Source organism: Eulemur rufifrons, chromosome 6 (assembly GCF_041146395.1).
Source record: "Eulemur rufifrons isolate Redbay chromosome 6, OSU_ERuf_1, whole genome shotgun sequence".
Lineage (NCBI taxonomy): Eukaryota > Metazoa > Chordata > Mammalia > Primates > Lemuridae > Eulemur > Eulemur rufifrons.
Genome location: NC_090988.1, coordinates 49,767,722 through 49,791,004, shown reverse-complemented (window position 1 = coordinate 49,791,004; position 23,283 = coordinate 49,767,722). Strand labels below are relative to the sequence as shown.

At 46.6% G+C, this 23,283-nt stretch overlaps 2 protein-coding genes across 4 annotated transcripts; one reads left to right on the top strand and one right to left on the bottom strand.

The window, feature by feature from the left end:
* Nucleotides 1-10,403: 10,403 nt before the first annotated feature.
* THRSP (thyroid hormone responsive) lies at nucleotides 10,404-14,272 on the top strand. 2 transcript variants are annotated; one of them, XM_069470980.1, is made up of 2 exons: nucleotides 10,404-11,290; nucleotides 13,592-14,272. In XM_069470980.1, the coding sequence occupies exon 1, from the start codon at nucleotides 10,801-10,803 to the stop codon at nucleotides 11,251-11,253; it is 453 nt and encodes a 150-aa protein (XP_069327081.1). In that variant the 5' UTR covers nucleotides 10,404-10,800; the 3' UTR covers nucleotides 11,254-11,290; nucleotides 13,592-14,272. The 2 variants fall into 2 exon arrangements, with proteins under 2 accessions (XP_069327081.1, XP_069327080.1); XM_069470979.1 differs by having other exon boundaries at nucleotides 10,406-11,272.
* Nucleotides 14,273-15,104: 832 nt separating this feature from the next.
* On the bottom strand, nucleotides 15,105-22,810 carry NDUFC2 (NADH:ubiquinone oxidoreductase subunit C2). Of its 2 annotated transcripts, none has more exons than XM_069469194.1 (3): nucleotides 22,514-22,810; nucleotides 16,794-16,937; nucleotides 15,105-15,276 (listed from the first exon to the last, which is right to left on the bottom strand). In XM_069469194.1, exons 1-3 carry the CDS (start codon nucleotides 22,680-22,682, stop codon nucleotides 15,227-15,229), a joined length of 363 nt encoding a protein of 120 aa, XP_069325295.1. In that variant the 5' UTR covers nucleotides 22,683-22,810; the 3' UTR covers nucleotides 15,105-15,226. The 2 variants fall into 2 exon arrangements, with proteins under 2 accessions (XP_069325295.1, XP_069325297.1); XM_069469196.1 differs by having other exon boundaries at nucleotides 16,794-16,868.
* Nucleotides 22,811-23,283: the final 473 nt, after the last annotated feature.

Below are 23,283 nucleotides of genomic sequence, written 5' to 3'. Positions count from 1 at the left end.
TTTTCTTTGTTACTGGAAAATAAAAGCATGTTCCAAAAAAAAGGAGAGAAACACTGCGAATAGCCCTCAGGCAAAGGCTGGAAACTAATAGCATATAAATAAAGACTTTCCAGTAGCCTCAGAATTTCAGCAGAGGCCACAAAGGCAGAAACGAGGCCAGAGTTGCTGACCCTGTAGTGAGGCTGGTCCACCTGTGCAGGACTCCCCAGAAGGGAGAACAGAGCTAAAATCCACCTCCTCACCTACTTCCTGGCCACAGAGGGAAGGCTGAAGTCCCCCAGGAACTTGGAGGGGAAATTCCTTTGTAGGGAGTTGTCAGAGTGCTCACTTGGCCTCACCCCGCAACCCACACCTAAAAAGGGAGTAGAAGGCGCTATTCCCCCTCACCCCAAACCAGGAGAGAGAGGCTGTCAGAGAACTATCTGGGGAGTCTCGGGGGTAGGCGGAGGCTCTGGGGTCTGGAATCTGGCACCTGGCTGGGGAGCGGAGGGGCTGGTAGGTAGGGCTGCCCTGCCGGCTGTGTGCTTCCTGTGATCCACATGTAGACCCCACAGAAGGGTCTTCTTGAAATGCACCCAGAGGAAGATGGCTTCCGTTTAGGGGCGAGGGGACCCGGCAGAATGAGACTGGAGGTGTGAGGCGGGGGGGTGCAGAAGCTGAGAGGCTGTAAGCAGCCTTCAGGAGGAGACAGCCCCCTTTTCAAGGGTGCCACTGCGGAGTGATGCGGTGGGTTTCCCAAAAGCCCACCAAAGTGCTCCTGAGGGACACTGGGAATCTGCAGCGCCCAGGGGACTCTGAGGTCCTTAGACCTTCCTGTCCCGACGCTTCTCAACCCCCAGCCCTGGGAGAGTGGGGCAGCCCGCGGAGGGGCGGGAGGAGCAGAAGAGCCAGGCGAGGAAGGCAAGAGGCTGCGGGCCAGAGGGGGCCTCAGCAGGGGGAGTTTGCTAGAACGCCGGCCCGCACGGGGATTAGTCACGAGTTGGAAAGACCTGACAGTAAACGGCAGAGGACTCTCCGGAAAGCTAAGGAGTCCACAGAGTCAGTTCGCATGGGCAGTAATGGAAAGAAAGAAATCGGCTCGCTGCTATCCCCTGCTAAGTCAAGGCCCTTTAGTAAACCGGCTATTGGGTGAGTGGTGTCTTGGAAAGACGAGAGGATTTTCCTCCCACTGTCTCGCCGTCGGCCGAGGAAGCGGACGAGTCCCGGCGGGCGCAGGGTCCGTGCGGCCGGCAGGAGGCCGGGATTCCCGGGTCAGGGCTGAGCGGCGCGGCGGCCGCGCGGAGCCCAGGCCTGGGCTTGCCCGGCAGCGCCCTCTGCTGGCCGGAGCCGCGCCGGCAGGGCGGAGCTCTGCGCCTGGCTGGGTTCAGCCTTCGCGGGTCCGCAGTCTTTGGGGCGAGGCATAGATTCAGGAATTGAACCATCAGAGAAGAGGCGTGCCCTTGCCCCTGGGAGGAGAGCCTTTCCTACAGCGGAGGGGGCTGATCTGGTCGGAAAGGTCAGCGCGAGGTTAGGCTAGGACATCAGGGGGTGAGGCAGGAAGAGAGGCAGTGAAGATTTGGAAGAGTTACTGTGGGGTTTGGGAGTGCGGGCATTGTGGGGAATCACCAGTATGTATGTATTTTTACTATTTCACGCCTCTGAGCTTTTGCTCAGGCTGGTAGTTCTCCCTAGAAAATGTTTCCCACTTTTCCTTTTTTTTTTTTTTTTTTTTGCTATAAACAATGTATTCAAAAATATGAGGGTGAATATCTAAATATTCATGTATCCATTACTCAACTTGAGAAATAAGACCTAGCAAATATAAAATACTTATGTACACCTCCCTTTTTTCCCTCATTCCCCAGAGATGGCTCCTTAAGTTTGTGTTTTTCATTTCTATGTAAGTTTTTATTTACTACATATGTATGCATTTATAAAGAATATACAGATACATGAAATCAAAAAAATTGTAATGATATATTCTTTTTTTTTTTTTTTTTTTTTGAGACAGAGTCTCACTCTGTTGCCCGGGCTAGAGTGAGTGCCGTGGTGTCAGTCCAGCTCACAGCAACCTCAAACTCCTGGGCTTAAGCGATCCTACTGCCTCAGCCTCCCGAGTAGCTGGGACTACAGGCATGCGCCACCATGCCCGGCTAATTTTTTGTATATATATATTTTAGTTGTCCATATAATTTCTTTCTATTTTTAGTAGAGACGGGGTCTCACTCTTGCTCAGGCTGGTCTTGAACTCCTGACCTCGAGCGATCCACCCGCCTCGGCCTCCCAGAGTGCTAGGATTACAGGCGTGAGCCACTGCGCCCGACCTCCATAGAGTTATTAATATTACTCTTTCAAAAAGCTTCCCCAAACCTCCAGGCTGGCCAAGGTACTTCTTCTCTCAGATGCCTGTGCTCTTCTGGTATTTACCAAGCTGTACTGAAGCAGCTTGTTTAGTTATTTGTCCTTCCTCATCAGGCTCTGACCTCTGGGGCCTGGACTGTGCATCTGGGTGTCCCTCCTGCCCAGTTCAGAGCTTAGCACAGAAGTGAGGCTCAGGTATGTTGACTTGATGGTAGGGGACAAGGTCGGAAAGGCTAGGTGAGGACTCGAATGCCGGGACAAGGCTTTGGACTTTATCTTGGCTGGTTGTTTTCTAGCTGTGCCTTGTGGAGTCCCCTGGGTTCTCTGGAGGTGACCCAAGAGCTAATGAAAGATGATCAAAGGATGCAACTGTTGACTAAAGAAAAAAAAATTAAGTTTTTAAAGAATTAAAGTTAGTTTTATTTAGAAGTTTTGTTGAGGACTACAGACAGAAGCCTATAGCCCAGAAGCAGCCCTTTACAGAGGTTTATTAGACTGTTCTGGCACAGCATTTTAGCCCATTCCTTATATATAGATGGTGGAGGATTTAGTATGTGCAAAATTATATTTAAGTGTGGGTGTAAGCATATCTGATAGTTTATAGAAGTATAATTATCGGTGTCATTAGACATTATGTGTAGGAAAAGGCAAGGAGCAGGGTTATTCATCTGTTAAAGAATATAGTGACTTAGGCAAGAAACCTGGGACGGCTGCCATTGCAAGGATTGTACCTCTGACACTTCTGTGAGCTCTCCGGTCACCTGGAGATGTCAAATCAGAATCTGGCTGGAAGGAGCAAGTGTCCCTTGTCTTTGGAGTTGAGCCAGACCACTCATAGATTTTTAATAGTTTGTGTCCTGCTGAGCCTTGTTTAAAGAGTCAAACTGAAAGGAAGCCTAGCCAATCAGACAACATCACGTATCTATTCCTTTTTAGTATTTTTTAAACTAGAATTCCTTCTCGAGAAACAAAGTCTCAAGGAAGAATTTAGCCTTTCCTCAAGGAGTGAGAGCAACAAGCTAAATAAAACTCAGGCCCATCAACCAAGAGGGAGGTCGGAGACTCAGCAGAGACTCACCCTGTCATCTGCAACCGTGGAGGAGCCGGAGGGGGTCAGAGGGTCCCTGCTGGGACCACAGTGCTGGGTCCCTGCAATGTTTCAGATAACATAGGGCAGCACATTCTGAGTCCCTTTGTGGTTGCCATGACTATCAACTAAAGAAAAAAAAAATCAACCTTTAAAGAATTAAAGTTAGTTTGGTTTTTAAAATTTTTTTTTCGTTAGAACAGGGTCTTGCTTTCTCACCCAGGCTGGAGTGCAGTGGCATAATCATAGCTCACTGTAACCTTAAACTCCTGGGCTCAAGAGATCCTCCTGCCTCAGCCTCCTGAGAAGCTGGGACTACAGGCTCTCTTGCCTTTTTGTACTTTTTATTTTTGTAGAGACAGGGGCTTTGCCCAGGCTGGTCTTGAACTCGTGGCCTCATGAGATCCTCCCACCTCAGCCTCCCAGAGTGCTGGGATTACAGGCATGAACCACCATACCCTGCCTAAAATTAGTTTGATTTAGAGGTCTTACTGAGGACTATAGACTGAGGTCTATACCCAGGAGCAGCTCTTCAGAAAGGTTCTGTCAGACTGTTCCAGCACAGCATTTTAGCCCACTGCTTATATATAGGTGGTAGGGGGTTAGTACCTTTTCCCCCAGGAAAGCCCCTTCCCAGCACCTGTGCCCAGGTGGGTGTGGGTCCCCAATCACTTCCTGGACTCTGGCCAGGGTCCCAGCCTGGGACTAGCCGCCCTGTGGGCCGACCGAGAGCTGTCTCGTGTGAGGGTGACTGGTGGAGCTCCTCTGTCGGGGACCGGCTGTGGTGGAAGAAGGCAGCTGAGTTCGCTGGAGGCCTGGGGCTGGCATTGGCAGCCTCCCTGCTGACAGCCCGCTGTGGCCAGTGCTTCCCTGGGGGGCGCTCAGCAACAGTGTGTTGGAGGAAGGAGTGACGAAATACCTGGGAAGCACACCAAGGGTGGAGAGACCCCCACGGTTTTCATTCATTCATCCCATCAGTCAGCAAACTAAGGACACTTTCCTAAGCTCCTGGGGTGCTGGCATCATAGGCAAGAGTCATGACCTGGTTCTTGCCCTCCAGGGCTCCCAGGTAGGAGAGAGACAGCCATGTTTTTGGTATGAGTGACTAGTCTTGTCTGGTCACAGAATTTTAAAATATCATAGCCTGGCCGGGCTCGGGGCTCACGCCTGTAATCCTAGCACTCTGGGAGGCCGAGGCGGGCGGATCGTTTGAGCTCAGGAGTTCAAGACCAGCCTGAGCAAGAGCGAGACCCCGTCTCTACTCAAAATAGAAAGAGGTTATCTGGCCAACTAAAAATATATATAGGAAAACTTAGCCAGGCATGGTGGCGCATGCCTGTAGTGCCAGCTACTCGGGAGGCTGAGGCAGGAGGATTGCTTGAGCCCAGGAATTTGAGGTTGCTGTGAGCTAGGCTGACGCCACGGCACTCTAGCCTGGGCAACAGAGGGAGATTCTGTCTCAAAAAAAAAAAAAAAAAAAAACCCAAAACAAAAAACATAGCCTTATAGTAAGTGATACATATGACAGAGGAGGGAACAAAACGTGACTAGAAATATAAGTTGGAGTCTTGGTTTCCTCGTCAGTGAATTGTAGGGGTTGGGTTGCTGGATCACTATGGAGCCTTAGAGCCTGACAACTCAGATTTTTGGGATTGACTGAGGAGGGAGCCTTCGTTGACATGTCAGCCTCTCTGTCTACTACTCAGCAAGCCCAGAGGCCTCAGGCTGGCCCCGGAGCCAGTTGCATCAGGTGGGGAAAGGCTGGGTTTTCCCAGAACTGGGCGAGGGCGTGACAGGGAGGAAGCTGGGAGTGGGGCTGGACGGGAAGACCTGCCAGGTTCCTGGTCCTCCCTGGTCAGCCCTTCACACGGAGCCTTTGTAACAGTAGAGTTTGCAGTGAATTCTCCGAAAGGCAGAGATACCCACATTCCTGAGTAAGAAGGAAAGGTCTGGGCCTTTTGGGGTGAGCTGAGGACTCCAGAGAAGGAGCCCTGCCACACCCTTAAATAAATAGCTCCTCCTTGGCTGGTCATTTGGTTCTTAATGCCCCCAAAATCCTCCATTCAGAGGAGGTGTGTTTTTTAGCCTGAAAGAGCCTCCATTTAGTCCAGCTCCTGCACTGTCCAGACGGGAGACTGAGGCCGTGGAGGCCAACTTGCTTACGGCTGCGCCCAAGTTGGCTGTGCCTTTAGGAGGACTTTCTGTAATCAGTAGTACTTGTTGTCCTCTCTGCTTGGACAGCAGATCTTCCAGAAGCTGAGAACGTTCTGGTGTCAGCATAGCTGTCTCTTCTTCCCTGGGGTAATAACCGTGTTTGGAGTTAGGCATCTCCTGGGGATCTTGTTGAAATGCAGGTTCCGATTCAGTAGGTCCTGGGCAGGGCCTGAGAATCTGCATTACTGATGAGCTCGGGGTGGTTAGATGCTGCTGCTCTGCAGATCACACTTTGAGTAGCAAGACTTGTTACCTTATTTTCTTTTCTTCCTAGTGCATGTCAGAATGCGATATTATCACATTTGTGCGTGTGTTTGTCATGGTTCGCTCCCCACTGGTTATAAACTGCCTTTATAAACCTCGTCTGCCTCACGGCCAGTCACACCCACAGGCCCAGCACGGGGCTGGCACATAGTGGGCTCTCAATGCATGAGGCCCCCCCCCCCCAGTGACAAAGTAGGGGCTGAGTTATGGGGTGGGGGTGGGGCAGACTGTGACTATAAGGCTCCTGACTCCTGGCCCCATGTCCCCCCCCTGCCCCCCCCCACCCCCACAGGTCGGGACTGGGGTGATAAGATGAAGAAAAACAGCCTGAGGCCCATAGACATCAGGTGATGGGTCTGGATGTACAAATTACTTTTTAAACTGGAAAACTTTCCCCAACCTTGCTCTGAGTCCATTCTGTGGCCACCTGGCTCCAGCCCGGCTCTGGCACCACTTGCTCATCTCGCCCCTTGCACCATGTTCACGTGCTGTGCCTGGCCTGGCCCTGAGGGCCTTGACCCCAGGCCATCTGGGCCTGTTCAGCGTGTCCAGCTTGGGGCATTCAGATCCTCCAAGGGTGAGGCCGTAGGCAGCTCTGCCGAGGCGATTGCAGCAAGCATCTCAGCCCAGCCGCAGTTCCCCACGAAAGGGTGGGAGGGAAGCCTTGGGAAACTGAATGAAGCTTGAGGTCTAGTCCAGCTCTTGCTACTTCCCTTCGCTCCTTTGCTGGGATTTTCTACCCGCAGTGGCCCAGCGGGACCGGATAACCTGTTGACCCTGGGGTGTGGCAGCTTTGAGAGCAAGAACAGCCAAGTCCCTATGGAACCTCCTCCATCCCTTGAAAAGACGATATGCCTCTGCTTCCTGCCGCCCTCCTCTTTCTCCTAGAACTTGTCTGCATCCAGCCTGTCCCCTTAGAACCCCCCCGTCTGTCTTCTAATCTGACACACGGCTGGCGGCATTTCATCCAGGGCCTTCTCTCTGCCAGGGAGACCTGGGGGCAGTCTGGATCTGTGGCCTACCGGCTGGGTGAACATGGTCATGTGGACCCTCCTTTCACTCCTTCTCGTGTGTTCTGCACCCATTCACTCACACAACTCATTTTTTCACCCACTTACTACTTCATTCACTCTCTCCCTTTTTCACTAACACTCATTTTCCCCCTCCCTCCCTTCATCATCTCCTCTGGTTCAAGCCCAGGAACATGTCTGGGGATAGACTGGCCTCAGATAGGGTTAAAATGCACACACAGAGGCAGAAAAACACAGAGAGGAGCAGCGACCGTGTGCTCAGAAGGAGTCCCCAAAAGTCTGAGCTGGAGAGGTCTTATCAAAGATCAGTTTTCTCAGTTTTCTAGATGGAGTAAGTGAGGCCCAGGTTGGCCCAGGGCTGCCCCAGGCCACTGGGCAGAAGAGGCAGGAGGCAGCTACTCTCAGGGCCCCGCTGGCCTGCCCATGACGCCAGAGTCAGCTTTCCCGGCCCTGTCCACAAGCAGAACACGTTTTCCAGTTCTGAGTTGGTGACCATGGGGCTGGGTTAAAGGCACAGGAACTAAGGCAGAGAGTAATGTCCTTAGAGACCTGGACGTGGATTCCGAAGGAGTTACACAATCAGGGCTGGAAGGGCCTTCCCTGCAGACTTCTAAACTCCTCGCTTTACACGTGGACACCGGAGCCCAGGGAGCCTGGCTGCAAGTGGGCCCGGAGGCAGCACCGGAACCCAGATCACAGCGTCCAGCCTTATGGTCTTTGGCTGCTCCCACTGCTTAGCAACCATGGATGTCTGAATTCCAGGGAAGCCCCATTTTCTTGAGGAGAAAACATTTGAAGAATTTTTTTTTCCCATAATAAAGGTCAAAAACAAACACAAAATGTTGTAGGACTAGAAATGAATTAATGACATGTTTACTTAAGTAATCTTTTAAAGTTAAATTCTTTAACTTAATGTATTAATTTAGGAAAATCACTATTTTCTACTCATAGTTTAGGAAGCAATTTGTTTTGCAAATTCTTTACCTTGCTGACTGGTTGAGGTAACATTGGCCTAATACATTTTGCTAAGAGTTCTATTCATAGCAAAGTAGAGGGAAAGCACCCTGTATAATGTAGCCTGTCAGGACGTGATGATGGCACAACCCCTTCTTTCCTGAAGAATACTTCTGGAAAAGAACCTCACCTTACAGCCAGGCCCATGAGGTATTTTTGAGCACCTGCCATTATATTCCGCTCCTGGGTGGCTGCATGTGGCTGCAGCCACCTGGGCTCCTATGCCACGCCAGAGGTCTCACTACTGCCTCCCACCAAGCCAGGGAGCCTATTTTTCAAGGTCACTGGACATTATAACCAGAGACCCTAGAATGTACCAAGAAGTGAATCTAATAGTCATCGTTCAACCAACATTTACTGAGCATTTGCAGTGGCCCTGGGACAGGTATAAAGTGAACTGAGTTGTAGAGTGGCACGTGTTAGCGTGGAGAAATACAGGAGGGATCGAGGGAGCAGGGAGTAGGAGAGTGGAGGTGGCCAGAAATCAGTGCAGACTTGTTGAGGTTCTAGAGTATACTAGATATTTCACAAACACCATCTCTAACCCTGCAACTACCTGCAGGTAGGTGTTACAGCACATCCCAACTCCTCCTTGCCCGAGAACAAATAATGTGTGCTCTTCGGCTTATTACTTAACCTTCTTAGGCTTCAATTTCCTCCTCTGTGAAGGGGGACTACCTACTACATATGATTGTTGGGAGGATTGAGTTCTATTCTAAGAACTTAGCATATGTTAGCTTAGCTTAGAATAGCAGGTCCTCAATTAATGTCGTTCTGATCATTATTACAACATACAGGGACGCTGAGGCTCAGAGAGGTCTGTGCTCTCTGTTTCAGTCCACAGCCTACGGTACAGAAAGGGTTACAGTGGAAGCTTTGCCCTTTTCAGCGGGTCCATGCCTGAATTTGGCTGCCTCCTCTGCCCTGGAGAAGCAGGGCCATCAGTCCAACACAGGATGACCTCAGGTCACCTGTGGCTATGTGCACAGCCAGCCCACCAAGAAGAGGAGAAAGGGACGATCCCCCCTTTCTTCTGAGGCTTGACAGAGATAGGTCAAATCCTTCTGTTATATCTGAGCTGTGAGACCTTGGGCAAGTACCTGCTCCTTTCTGAGTCTCAGTTTCATCTGCAAGGGGATACTAATTTTTTCTGCCTCATCGGGCTCTTGTGGGGATTGAATGAGTTAAAGGATGAGAAATGGCTTTGCACACTGCATAAGAGCATAGTTAAGCCCAGGAACTTTGGGTGGGGTGAATATTATAATTAAACAGGGAGGGATTAGAGGGAGGTAGAATTTAGTTCAGTATGAGGATAAGCTTTCTCGTAGCTCTGGCCATAGGAGTGGGAGAGAGTGAAGAAATGAATGATTGTCAGTTGACAGGGTGCAGAGAGGGCTCCCGCCCTGCAGTGCAGGTGTGGGTGGCTTAGGTGAGGCACCCTGAGGTCCAGTTCTGCCCCATCCCCTCCCTGTGCTCATTCCTTCTCTCTCCTACCCTGCCAGGGTGGGAGGCATCATCACCTGGCAGGTTGTTTCACCTGGGGCAGTGTTGAGAACAGGTGCCTGAACCAGAACTCAGAATAATAAGTGGAGAACTTATTCTCCACTTGACTCTGCCACTAACTTGTGCAACTTTGGGCCTCTCCCTGGGCCTTAATCTGCTTAAATATCTCATCAATAAATATAGCAAATGCAGTTGTAAACTGTGACAATATGGCTATGCAAAGAATTTATTATCTTCCAAGATTGCTGGTCAAAGGAAAAGGTTTATGGCAAAGTGGAAGCACTGTAACTTGGGGAATTACCAGTTAGAGTTGGGAGGGATTTTAGCAATAATCTAGAATCCACACAGATGATATATCTGGGGGTTGTGCTTTGTGATTTGCAATGTACTTTTTTTTTCTTTTTTCTTCCTTCCTTCCTTCCTTTCTTTTTTTTTTTTTTTTTTTTTTTTTACCTCAATTGCTTGTCTGGATTGATATAAAGCATTTTTATTGGCTTTGTCTTATTTGAGTCTTATAACACCACCTCAAATTTATAGAGGATATGATCCTGTTGACTTGTGTGACTTACATAACCTCACAGGTCTGTCCAGAACACTGCCTGGAGGTGGGAGAGAGGTGATCCTGGGCTGGAATCCCAGCCCCAGTGGGACCTCGGGCAAGTTCCTTTAGCTGTCTGGACCTCAGCTTCCTCATTGGTAAAACAGGAATATTAAAACATTTATGCAGGGTTGTGGTGAAGATTAAACGAGATCACTTGTGAAAAAGCTCAGCGCAGAACCTGCTGCAATAACTGTTAGTTAGCAAACAACTAAAAACCTCAGCTAGGAAATTTCTGGACTGGGCTCCTGGCTCGAATTTCAGTGCTCTTTGCCCCACACCAAACTGTTTCATTTCATAACCCTCTTCCCTTGTTCATTTCACAGCTGAGGCACCCCAGGGTGAAGAAGCGAGCTGTGCATTAGGAAGCTATGCTAAGCAGGCAGCAAAGAGGAAACTTGGTCTCAAGTGACCTGCAAGAATTATTTATTGCCTGGGGTCAAGTGTACCAGATGCCAAAGGGAAAAGCTTCCTTCCAACTGGCCCAGCAGCTGCTGATGGAAGAGCCAGGCCCTTGCTGAGGCAGTCTTGTAGAGCTGAAGTGACAAGCAGAAGGCTGGCAGGTCTGTCCCTGGGCAGATAGATCACCTGATACAGACGCTGGGGCCTCAGCCCTGGGATTGGCCTAAAACAGGGCTGTGTTGACCCAGCGGCTGGGCCTTGGCATCCTGTCAATCTGCCGTCAGATCCAGAGCCTAGAAATAGTGCTGGGGCAGTCTGCTGGACTCAGAGTGTGAGAGGAAGCAACCATGCAGGTGCTCACCAAGCGCTACCCCAAGAACTGCCTGCTGACCGTCATGGACCGGTACTCGGCCGAGGTGCGCAACATGGAGCAGGTGGTGATGATCCCCAGCCTTCTGCGGGATGTGCAGCTGAGCAGCCACAGGGGCCAGGGCCAGGCCGGGGCCCCTGATCTCTACACCTACTTCACTATGCTCAAGACCATCCGCGTGGATGTGGACCACGGGCTGCTGCTGCGGGAGGAGTGGCAGGCCAAGGTGGCAGTCAGAGAAGCTGACGAGGCTGAGAATGAAGCTGCAGAGACAGAGGAGGCGGAGGATGAGAGGGCCTCAGGGGAGCTGGACCTGGAAGCCCAATTTCACCTGCACTTCTCCAGCCTCCATCACATCCTCACCCACCTCACCCTAAGAGCCCAGGAGGTGACGAGGAAATACCAGGAAATGACGGGACAGGTCCAGTAGGCCTCGGACTCTAGGGAAGGTAATGGTGGCCATGCTGGTAGGTGTCAGAGCCCATCAAGGGGCATTCCAGGGGAGGAGATGGGGAGGTAGTGCAACCCAGTGGGAGAGGGACAGCCTGGCTCTCAGGAAGAGATACCCTCACATCAGGGTATTGGGACCACGACCTAGGAGGGTCCAAGACTAGGCCTGCCTTACTATCTTTCTGACCCAAAATTGGTGAGTAATGGCAATGAACTGGCATGGAGACAGAAGGAAAAGTGGTCTGTGAGTGCATACCTCATGTGCACATATATGTGTTTGTGTATGTGTGCATTTATTGGTAAGTATGTGAATGCTTTGAGACGTGTGAATGAATGATTGTGTTCTCACTGTTGAAGAGTCCGATTAAAACTATGGACTGTCTCCCCAGAGTTTAGGTGTATAGACACCCAACTGTACATGTAATTTTAAGGGGTATGCCATCCATCAAGGTCCATCCATGATTCCTAAGAACCTCTGATGTCATGTATTAATAATAGTTTCCATTTGAGCACATAGTAAGTGCCAGGACAGCCTCTAAGTGCTCGACATAGAATTATCTCATTTAATCTTCACAGTACTCCTACAAAGATAGGTTTTATTATTTCCATTTCACAAATGAAGAAACTTACCCAAGGCATATGTATTTACTTAGTGGACATTGTGAATTCTAGATGTATGTCAGTGAATCACAGAATATGGAAAGTCATATTTACATGGCATATGGGGGTGTGTGGTGAGGCTGCTCACAGTACTTCTAGAACTGGCTGGAGTACTCTGGCTATCCCAGGTTGCGACCAGCCAAACAGAAAGCCAAGGAGCCAGTCTTGGCACTCTAATCTGTTCCAGGCACACTTGAGTGTGCAGGCATGCCCGTTGGGAAGCCCTGTTGTGTGTACAGGCGCACACGGGTTGGAGTCTGAGACTACATGTCTATGCACAGAGGGGCTGGGGTTGTGAGATGTGGATGAGCTGCAAGCTAGACAAGCAGGTGGTAGCACAGGGTAGGAGGTAGGAAGAGGACCTGGCGCAGTCATGAGTAGGTTACTCAGGGATAAAGACTGGGAGAAATTGGACCCCAGCACGTGCCAGTTTTGACCCTGTGCCACCTGGCAGCCCTGCTCCCACAAACTGGCCTCATCAGTTATGAAAAACATCTATGTCCATTGCAATCTCAAAATCACCTGACGTAGGCATGTGGAATAAGATTTGTATGCCCAGTTTACTAGTAAGGAAATTAAAGCCAGAGAGGTGATATGACTGAAAGTCACATAGTAAGGAGACAAAAACAAAACTGACCCCAACTTTGAGTGTTTTTTTCCATTGTACCTACTCTCTGCCATATTGTGTTACCTTCATTATCTGCCTTAAAGGATGCTCTGTAATGATGGAGAATGAACATGGACCCCCAAACACACAGAGCTTAAAGAGAGCACTGCCCCAGGCATTTTCTCAGCCAGTTTTCCCTCCCCCACCCCAAGCCCAAACTGTCACCTGCTTCCCTCTTCCCCTTAAGGCTCCCTCAGCCACCTTTCAGAGGTTCTTCTTGAATTAGACTGGGCCAGGTCAACAGCTCTGGGTTCAAGTTCTGTGAGGTCTTGGGTAAGCCAATTCACTTCTCTGGGTGTAACTGCAGTAGTAAAAATAACAACTGACATTTGAATAGTTCTAAAATCACTTGCATATCAATTACCTAATGGAATTATCCTTCCCTTTTACAGTTGAAAAACTAGAGGCCTGAGAAGTAAAATGAGTCCAATATTAGTCAGTAAATGGCAGAGCCAAGATGTGAACACTGGCCTAACTCGTCTAATTCTTTTTCTCCACACCAGTGGATTTTCTGTGTTCCTGAGAGCCTTAGAGCAGAAAGTAGGAATTGGAGATGGCAGACTGGGTAGAAACCCCACTTCTTAACCAAACAGCTTCAAAGACCAGAGTAGCAATTCTACACCATAATGCTTCAACACACCCTAACTTAACTGATTTTCATTCACAGAGGGAGTATGGTATACCAAAAGCTTAAAAATCTAGGTTCTTGTCCTGGTTCTGCCATTGACCTCTTTATGACTGATCCTAGACAACCTATTTTAGCTTTCTGCATCTGTTTCCCTGTTAGTAAAATGTAGAGGAGAAATCAGATCAGTTATTCCAGCTCTGACCACCTGATTCTTCTTAACAGTGCTAAGGCACCCAGTTTTCCTATAGCAACACCAACCTTGAGATTTTTCATTGTTCTTCCTCCTTCAATAGGCATGTGACAATACCTTATTTGTTTGAATTGATACTGACTTGGCTTTGTACAAATTTCTGCAATCCACAGATCACTTAACATGCTAGAAGGCAGACTCTGTGATGAGGCCATGGAGCAGTTCACTAGCCCTGATGATGAGACCAGAAAGGCCTAGACCTGCAGCTGGAAGTGAAGGCGACTCGGTTCTCTGGGATGCTTCTCTACCTCCTTCTGAGCACCATTTCGTGGACTCTAGTCATTGCCACACCTTTAGGATATCTGTTGCTATTCACAACTCCCCTTGTTCCTCTTACCAGCTTGGGGTGGTGACCAGTGGTTCCTGAGAGACTAGTTACCTGTCCAGTGTGGTACAGTAGAAAGAGCATAGGTGTTAGGATGTGACCAAAGTTCACATGCTTCCTCTTGGCAGTCATTTGCTATGTGCTCTTGGGCAAGTTATTTAACCCATTGGAGCCTAAATTCCCTCATCTACAAAACGGGGGTAATATTTTCTACCTCACGAGCTTGTGAAAATTAAACATGATGAATAAGTGCACCTGGCATGTGAGAGCTCTTATAATAGGCTGAATTTTTCTCCCACCCTCACCTAGGTATTTGCTCTAGCCCTTGCTTTTTATTCTCCAGAGCTAAGAGGTAGGAAAATCCCTTGGGATGAGTGGTTCACTGTCTTGTACTTGTTGAACACTGATGAGGCCAAGCACAGGTGAACTGTAATCCCACTTATTGCAGAAGCAATAAAAAAAAAAATACCTTGTATTTGTACGTCTCTTTATTTCTAAAGCACTTTATCCAACATGATTTCATTTTTTACAAGTGGTACTCAAGAGACTAGAGATGGAATTCATTTGATTTTACCCAGAAACCATCTGCTCATATTTGTACAACCACCTAACCTGAAATCACATATCAAGAAACAATTTTATTTATCTCCAAAACCTGATCTGATTATCAAATCTGAGCTTGGAAACAAACACTTTTTTGGTGCAGTCTTTTATTTCTAATTGCACCAAGCTCCATTGTAGACAGTGTCAGCTACTGAATTCACTTTCTCCAGGATAATCCGTCTAAGAGCAAAGACCCTTTGCAGTTATCAGATTTCTGTTCTCCCTAGTGAGTCTCCTCCTTCCAATCTACCTTCTATATTATTGCAGAGAGAGCTCAGAAATGTTATACAAACCTGACCATTTTATTTAAAACCCTTTAGTGAATTCCCAATACCTACAGGATCAAGTCAAAACTATTTTGCACGACACACAAAACGCTCCATAATCTTTCTCATTCTATACTTGCTTTGCAGACCACAAGGTCTCTGTCACAACTACTCAACTCTGCTGTTATAGCAGGAAAGCCGCCATAAACAACATGTAAACAAATGAGCATGGCTATATTCCAGTAAGACTTTATTGGCAGTGGGCCAGATTTGGGCTACGGTTTGCTGATTCCAAACTAGAACTAAATTCCATTTTTAAATCTTTCAGATGTCTTCTTAAAACTGGGTGAATGGAAATTGACTATTCTCCGATGAACTATTTTTCTTACAACAACAACAACAACAGCAAAAAAAGAGTCAGAGAACTCATGATAATTATTTTAATTATAAGGCGTTAACATAGATTAACATAAACTTCAGCTGACATGGAAATATATTCCATAAAATCCAGAAATAATGTTATCAGTGAAACTGGAGCAGGCATTTTGAAGACCTCAACGTACTGGATGGAAATTTTCAAGAATTTCACCATAAGTCTTCCTATCTATAAAAAGAAAGATCACAAAAGATTTATTTTAAAATTATGTTTTAAAAATTGTATTTCCTATTGGAAAATTAATACCCAATAACCTTATCAATAGAAACCCTATGGTCTGAATGTTTGTGACCCCAAAATTCATATGCTGAAACCTAATCCCCAATGCACTGATATTAAGAGGTGGGGGCTCTGAGAGGTGATTAGGTCATGAGGGCCCTGCCCTCGTGCATGGGATTAGTGCCCTTGTAAAAGAGGCTCAAGGGAGCTTGTCTGCCCCTTCCACCATGTGAGGACACAGCAACAAGCCACTATCTATGAAGCAGAAGGTGGGGCCTCAGCAGGTGCTGAATCTGCTGGCACCTTGATCTTGGACTTCCCAGCTTCCAGAACTGTGAGCAATAAATTTCTATTGTTTATAAATTATTCAGTCCAATGTATTTTGTTATAGCAGCCCAAACAGATAAAACAAACCCTTAAGAATTTCCTTATTTTCTTGTCCTCAGCTATGGCTTGGCAATCACTGAGACTTTTTTTCTTTTTTTTGAGACAAAGTCTTACTCTGTCACCCTGGCTAGAGTGCCGTGGCATCAATCTCGCTCACAGCAACCTCAAACTCCTAGCTCAAGCAATCCTCTTGCCTCAGCCTCCTGAGTAGCTGGGACCACAGGCTCATGCCACCATGAGAGGCTAATTTTTTCTATTTTTAGTAGCAATGGGGTCTTGCTCTTGCTCAGGCTGGTCTTGAACTGAACTCAAGCAATCCTCCCACCTCGGCCTCTCAGAGTGCTAGGATTACAGGTGTGAGCCACCACGCCTGGCTGGGAAAAGTGTTTCTGAAAGAGGACAGGCAATTAGCTCAGCCTGGGGAAATGAGCCATCCCAAGGAGTCTGGATTTTATCCCATTGGCAATGGATAGCTATTTTAAACAGAGAGGAGAGGTGTGATCAGATTTGCTGTCAGCAGAAACAAGACCAAAGGCAGAGATGACTTAGAGGCAAGTGCAACAGTCCAAGCAAGACATTATCAGAGCCCAAACCAGCAAAGTGGTAGTGGGAGAGAGAGGCGAGTTCAAAGTTGAGAAATACTTAGGAAATATTGGTCTGGATTCTGCCACTAAGAAACAAAAAGAAAAAAAAAAAGAAAAGAAAAAGAAATATTTAGGCAATAGAACTGGTCAGACTGGATGACTAATGGGAAGTGAAAGAGAAAGACTTGAAGATAATTCTCAGGCTTCTGGCTTGAGTGTCCAGGTGGACAGTAGTGCCATTCCCTGAAACACGACACAGAGGAGCAGGAGGTTTGGGAAGGCAGAGGTGACATGAACTTTGTTGCTGTCCAAGGGACACAGAGGTAATCAGCCAGAAATTGGATAAATAAATTCAAGAGAATTTTGATCTAAAGATAAGTATGTGGGAGTCAACAGAAGAGTACAGAAGGTACCTGAAGCCACAGACGTGAATAAGATTAACCAGGGAAAATGATACAGAGTAAAAAAAGGTTTTCTACTATTAACTTGAAATACCTTTTTCAGGAAAATCCTCCGGATGTAATTTCATATACGCAAACATATCACGGTCCCTCACAGCATAAATATAGTCTTGACGTTTAAAAATATAGTATCCAAAAAAAACAAAGGAAGTAATATACAGAAGCTGGCGATGCAAACCTGAAATTCAAATGACAAATTCCAAAGAAAGCAAAAATCAATCAATGTGTATTAAGAATTACATTTTTACATTTCAGATATATATATTTTTTAATAAAACTAGAGATGGGGCATTTCAGATATATAATTTAGTGGTATGCCATTTCTTTTCTTAAAAAAAAAAAGCTTTTCTATATGGTTATTCTAAACAAACAGCCGTGATCCTTGACCTTTAGACATCCTACATATTCTTAAAGAAATCTGGCACTTATGAAAAACAAACATAATTATTTGCAAACATAATTATCAATAGAACCTAAGATTGTTAAAATTTAAGTTTTGTAAAATACCTCATGGAGGCCGGGTGTAGTGGCTCACGCCTGTAATCCTAGCACTCTGGGAGGCTGAGGAAGGAGGATAGCTCAAGGTCAGGAGTTCAAAACCAACCTGAGCAAGAGCGAGACCCTGTCTCTACTAAAAATAGAAAGAAATTAACCGGACAACTAAAAATATATAGGAAAAATTAGTCAGGCATGGTAGCGCATGCCTGTAGTCCCAGCTACTCGGGAGGCTGAGGCAGGAGGATTGCTTGAGCCCAGGAGTTTGAGGTTGCTGTGAGCTAGGCTGACACCACGGCACTCTAGCCCGGGCAGTAGAGCGAGACTCTGTCTCAAAAAAAAAAAAAAAAAAAAAAGAGGCCGGGCGCGGTGGCTCACGCCTGTAATCCTAGCACTCTGGGAGGCCGAGGCAGGTGGATCGCTCGAGGTCAGGAGTTCGAGACCAGCCTGAGCAAGAGTGAGACCCCGTCTCTACTAAAAATAGAAAGAAATTATATGGACAACTAAAATATATATATACAAAAAATTAGCCGGGCATGGTGGCGCATGTCTGTAGTCCCAGCTACTCGGGAGGCTGAGGCAGAAGGATCGCTTAAGCCCAGGAGTTTGAGGTTGCTGTGAGCTAGGCTGACGCCACGGCACTCACTCTAGCCCGGGCAACAGAGTGAGACTCTGTCTCAAAAAAAAAAAAAAAAAAGAAATTCCTTCACTGTTTTCTTTAGTACCTTCTAAAGCTTGTGTCATTTACATGTATTATCTATTCAAAACTGTATTTTAAAAATCATCCTATTATAATGAGACTGGGAGGATCAAATCACATGATCTAGGGAAAGCCAAAAGTGAAAATCTGAAGGGGAGATCCAATCCAAAAGTGTGAACTTTATATATGGAAACAGTTTTTGCAAAAGGCTTACTGCAGGTTTGATTTTCTAGCTACATCCCAGAATTCCATTCCTAGTCCTCTTCTTTTCTTATCCTATACATATTCCTTTGGAGAACTCATTTATTCCTACAGTTTTATCTACTACCCATGTGGTGATGACCTGTAAGTATGTCTAACCCAGACACCCATGCTAAATAACATAGTTACCCAAATGTTTGTCAGCTATGTTCACCTGAATACCCCCCAAACTGGACTCACATCTTTCCTATTCACACCTCTTATGCCTACCTCAGAGAATGATAGGACCATTTAGAGAATCTGAGTCATAAACACAGTAATCCTTTCTTCTACCCTCTTCCTCCACATCTAGTCACTAGGTCTTGTCAATTCTACCTTGTAATTATTTCCTTTCCTCACTCTGGGGAACTTCTCTCACTTGCACTAACTGGCCTCCCTTTCATTTCATCAAAGCCACTCTACTCTGATCCCAGCTTTTACCCCATCACTAGAAGAATTTTACTGAAATGTGAACCTATCTTGCCAGTCCCTTCATATCCTTTAATTATGTCCAACAGGAGTCCAAACTCCTGAATGTAAACAATAGGGCCCTTCAGGAGTCAACTCTTCCACCTTCACCTTCTGATGCCCCTTGATATGCACATTGTGCTCCAGCAATACTGAACTACTTTTAATTCCTCACACAAACTTTCATGCTGCTAAATAACATGCACTAGTTATTTCTGTGCCTAGTGACCACCTCATCCTTCAGGATTCACCCCTGACGTGACATTCTCTAAGAAGTCTCCCCAGACTTCTTAAAGTTAAAAGGGTAAACTCATGTCTATTAACATGTAAGTTGCTACAGTAATTTATTTCTGTCCATACCACCAGGCAAAACCAATGTTTGATTCATCTTTACATATAAGCACATAGCACTTAATAAATATTTAATAAATGTATAGCCTTGGGCAATTCAACTTACTACCTCTAAAACAGAGCTAATACTTATCCTATCTTTCTCACACTAGTAGTATATAAATATAAACCAAGACATATGTATGTAAAAGTATTTTGGAAAATATGTAAAACAATAAAAATGAAAAATATTCGTATGATCTGGGACTGGACAGGGGCTAGGCTCTCCTGCATTCTCTTACCCCAAACAGCCACGGCTTCCCCTAATGGGCTATCCACAACATAGCAAACCAAGTGTGTTCTCCCACATGCCACTGGACTCCACAGATACAAAGACCAGACTCTCTCTGTGCTGACCCGTATTCCTCAAAGAAAAAGACTCCGTGTTTTAAATGATGATGTCAGCAGCCTAGCCCTAAAGGCATGGCCTGGCCTCTTCCCAAGTCCCTGTTTTTTCCTTAACCTCTCTTCTGTCTCTCTCAGCAGCAGTCTGCCTCTCATTACATGCACAACCCCTCCACAATCATTTTCCCCTTTTTTCCTTTACTCAATGACTCAAAACCTGGAAGCCATCATGTTCTTTGCCTAACTCCATAAATTACTGACATTAATCTAGAAATCAATAAATATTTAATTTTGTAGACTATACTTAGATTACCAACTAACTCTAAATTTAGGGCAGGTTAAGTGGTAACCAGCAAAAAGGTGATGAGAGAAAAACTTAAGAAAAATTCTATTTATTGATAGTACAGTAGGATGACTATAGTTAGCAATAATTTATTGTACAGTTCAAAATTGCTGGAAGAGAGGAATTGGCATGTTCCCAACATAAAGAAAAGGTGACTGTTTGGGGTGATGGTGTAATTGCTCTCACTTGATCATTACACATTGTATGCATGTCTCAAAATACCACATGTACCCCAACTCTCTTAGAAATATCATTTATGTGTCACACCTGTTACTCTATATGCATAAACTTGTCTTTTTAATAGATATGTCCATCTGGTATGTAAACTTTTGGAGGGCTGGGACCATGTTTTATATTCCTTATAAGCTACATATACTTATTCATTCAATAAATACCTATTGAGCATCTACTATTAATATATGTATCAGCAATGGGCTAGATAAACACAATATGAATTCAATAAATGCTAAGGATAACCACTTCAATAAAGTCCTCAGGATCTAAATTTTCCAAAGCAATTTAGGTAATCTCAGTGAACTCAGGAACTCTGACCCCTACTCCTGTGCTAAGTACTTTATATGCCTTATCTCATCTCACAGAGAGAGGGAACTTCCCCAGAATCAAATGGCTACTAGGGTGGAGGTGCTGTCAAATCCAAAATCATATTCTCTTAACTACTATCCTCTTCAGTCTTCCAGAAAGGCACAAACTGGTAAACTGACAACAATGAGGTGAGACTAAGTGGTACATACTTCCCATTTCAGCAAACCTCTACGTCCTCCGGAACATTCTCCCTCCCATCTGTACCTCCTTCGTGTTCCCAAAGTGTGCTCTGCTCACCCACTTCTATCAAAACATGTATCTATCATACCAAGACCAGTAATCAACTGTTTCCTTCTTTGTCTCCCTGACTCCTTGATTAGGAGCTCCTTAAGGGCAGTATTCCTCACCCCACATACCCACTTATGTAACACACTGCCTGGCACAGACAGAGTTCAGGGGAGCTTTGTCCAGTGCCTTTTGTTTTAGACATCTTACCTATAGAATCTCAATTCTCACAACAAATATGCAAAAATTAATTATTCTCACTTTATAGATGAAACTTTGGCTCCGATTAGCCTGATCACGTAACTTGCTTACCCAAAGTGACACAGCTGAAAGCAGCAGAACAAGGCTGTTTAGTTCCAAAATGGAGCTCTTTCATTATACCAAGTGACAGGCTTGAGCAAATGCCGAGAGGTGATGAAAAGAGAGGAAACCCCATGTTCCCAGAGGTAGAAATGGACAAAGATCACTCCTTCCTGTAGTGAGGGGTCATGTCCAAGGGAGATGGGACTTCAGTACTATTTGAGCACTGAAAATGCTGGATCTTATGGGCTGGCAGCTGACCTCCAGGCATGACATACAGCTGGAAGAAGGCTAAAGAGGCACAAGTGGGGTGATTCCTATTGCCTGAACCACTGCATGAGCTTTCTTCCTGACTGTGCTCCTTGGTGCCAACCAATGCTTCACATTGCTGACAAAGTTGACCTTTTAAAATATAGGTCTTGGGGGGGAGGAGAGGATGGGTATATTCACACCTAATGGGTGCAATACACACTGTCTGGGGGATGGACACACCCAAAGCTCTGACTCAGGCAGAGCAAAGGCAATATATGTAACTTAAACATTTGTACCCTCGTAATATGCTGAAATTAAAAAAAAAAAAAAAAAAGAAAGAAAGAAAAATACAGGTCTGATCACTGCAATCTCCCAGCTCTCAAAAGCTTGTAAGGTTCCTAGCTGCCTAGAGAATAAATTGCCATGATCTACCTAAATATCCACTGTAGTCTTATCCCCCTAACCCTCCATTCACTCAATCTTCTAACGCCCCCCACATTCAGAGGCCCTTGCCTCCATTTGCTCCCACTAGCCCATGGGCCTAGAAAGCTGTCTCTCAGTTAGTTCTGCCTGAAAATCAAAGCTAAGTTGAAAAATACCTCTTCCAAAGTTCTTCTCTTCTTTGCCCTTTGGAAATCTATTGTCTTTAGCATAGCTGTGTTGGCTATTATCAGAATAGTCAGTCTCTGACAAGAGGCCTGCAACATACTAGTAGGAAATATATACAGCTCAGTGGTTTAGAGCCTCCTATTCAAACTGTGGTCCCCAGACTAGCAGCAGCAGTATCCAGGAGCTTGTTGGTAACATCCAGCCTCTTCCCAGACCTAATGACTCAGAATTCACATGTTAACAAGAACCCTAGGTTATTCACATGCACGTTAAGTTTGAAAAGCACTGGTTTAGAATATACACTCTGAGGTCTAAAAACAGGCTCTGCTGCTTACTAGCCAGATGATGACCTTGGGCAAACCGCTGTAACCTCTCTTAAGCGGTTTCCTCCTTTGTGGATAATACCTCCCCACAGAGTGTTCTGAGGACTAAATGCTCTAATGCCGGTAGAGTGTCAGCAGTGTATGCGATGGAGTCATGGCTTATTTTTGCACAGAGTGCAACACAAACTGAAAAGGGGAGCAGTTCCGGATCCTTCACAGACTCTCTGTGGGGTCACGGGTAAGTCCCTGTTTCACTGCATCTCAGTTTCTTCAAGTGCCAAATGTCACTCTGGCTCTTCCCAGTTCTGAAGAGCTAACAGGACACGGAAGGCCCAGAGAGGTGAGTTGGGGCCAGAAAAGGCACGGAAAAACAGAGCTCCTCAGGAGGGCCTACGACAGGGCTGGTCTGCAGTCCTGCGACCCCCTCTCCCCACAGCCGATCCCCCCCGCGCAGCCCTCACCAGCCGATATCACCGGTCTCTGCCGGATCGCGTTATCAAGCAGGCCGGTGCAGTAGCCCAGGAAGCCCGAGTAGAGGAGCCGCGGGTCGGTCAGCTTGGGCGGGGGCAGGTTCCGGGCCTCATCCGGCAGGAACTGTAAGGGCACTGGGCTCTGCCGTCCGGTCAGCATAGTGACTCCGTTTCCACTGGAAGCCTGGCCTCAGACTACCAATTACAAGAAAAATCACCACGACCTCTGGCCCGGCGTAACAGGGGAGCTTTCTCCTCCGAGCACCGGGCTGAAGGACATGGCGCAGGAATGGTGCAGCGCCGAAACGCTTCCCGGTGCGTGCTGCCGCCGGAACCCAGTACGGAAGGTTCCGGGCTATTAAATGGCTCACCTTGCTCGCGCGCCCGCTCTGATTCTTCTGGTGAGAGTGGGATTCGGGGCCCTGGTACCACCGGGTCGAGGAATACACCAAATAAGCCAAACTGAGCGAAAACTAAGAGGCACTGATTTTTTTCCCTTACTACCCCCCTCAGAATTGCCTCTCCTCCTCTGCCCCTGAATACCCCCTCGCAAAGATTTATTTTTGCTTCCAACATCCACAAATGGGCATGGTGGGTAGCTTTGAGAAACGTAATTGTTAACGGAAAGAAGCCAAACTGTAAAATAGTTTTAAAGAGATTTATTCTGAGCCAAATTTGAGGACCATGACCCGGAGCCACGCCCAAGAAGCCTTTTTTTTTTTTTTTTTGAGACAGTCTCTCTCTGTTGCCCAGGCTAGGGT

Bases quoted from the DNA above. Each gene is read 5' to 3' on its own strand.
- THRSP (XM_069470980.1), top strand. From the start codon at position 10,801: ATGCAGGTGCTCACCAAGCGCTACCCCAAGAACTGCCTGCTGACCGTC.
- NDUFC2 (XM_069469194.1), bottom strand. From the start codon at position 22,682: ATGCTGACCGGACGGCAGAGCCCAGTGCCCTTACAGTTCCTGCCGGAT. The intron at 16,938-22,513 runs GTGAGGGCTGCG...TTTGAATTTCAG, and splicing joins GAGACCGGTGATATCGGCTG to GTTTGCATCGCCAGCTTCTG. The intron at 15,277-16,793 runs GTATTTCAAGTT...TTCTTTTTATAG, and splicing joins GGAGGATTTTCCTGAAAAAG to ATAGGAAGACTTATGGTGAA.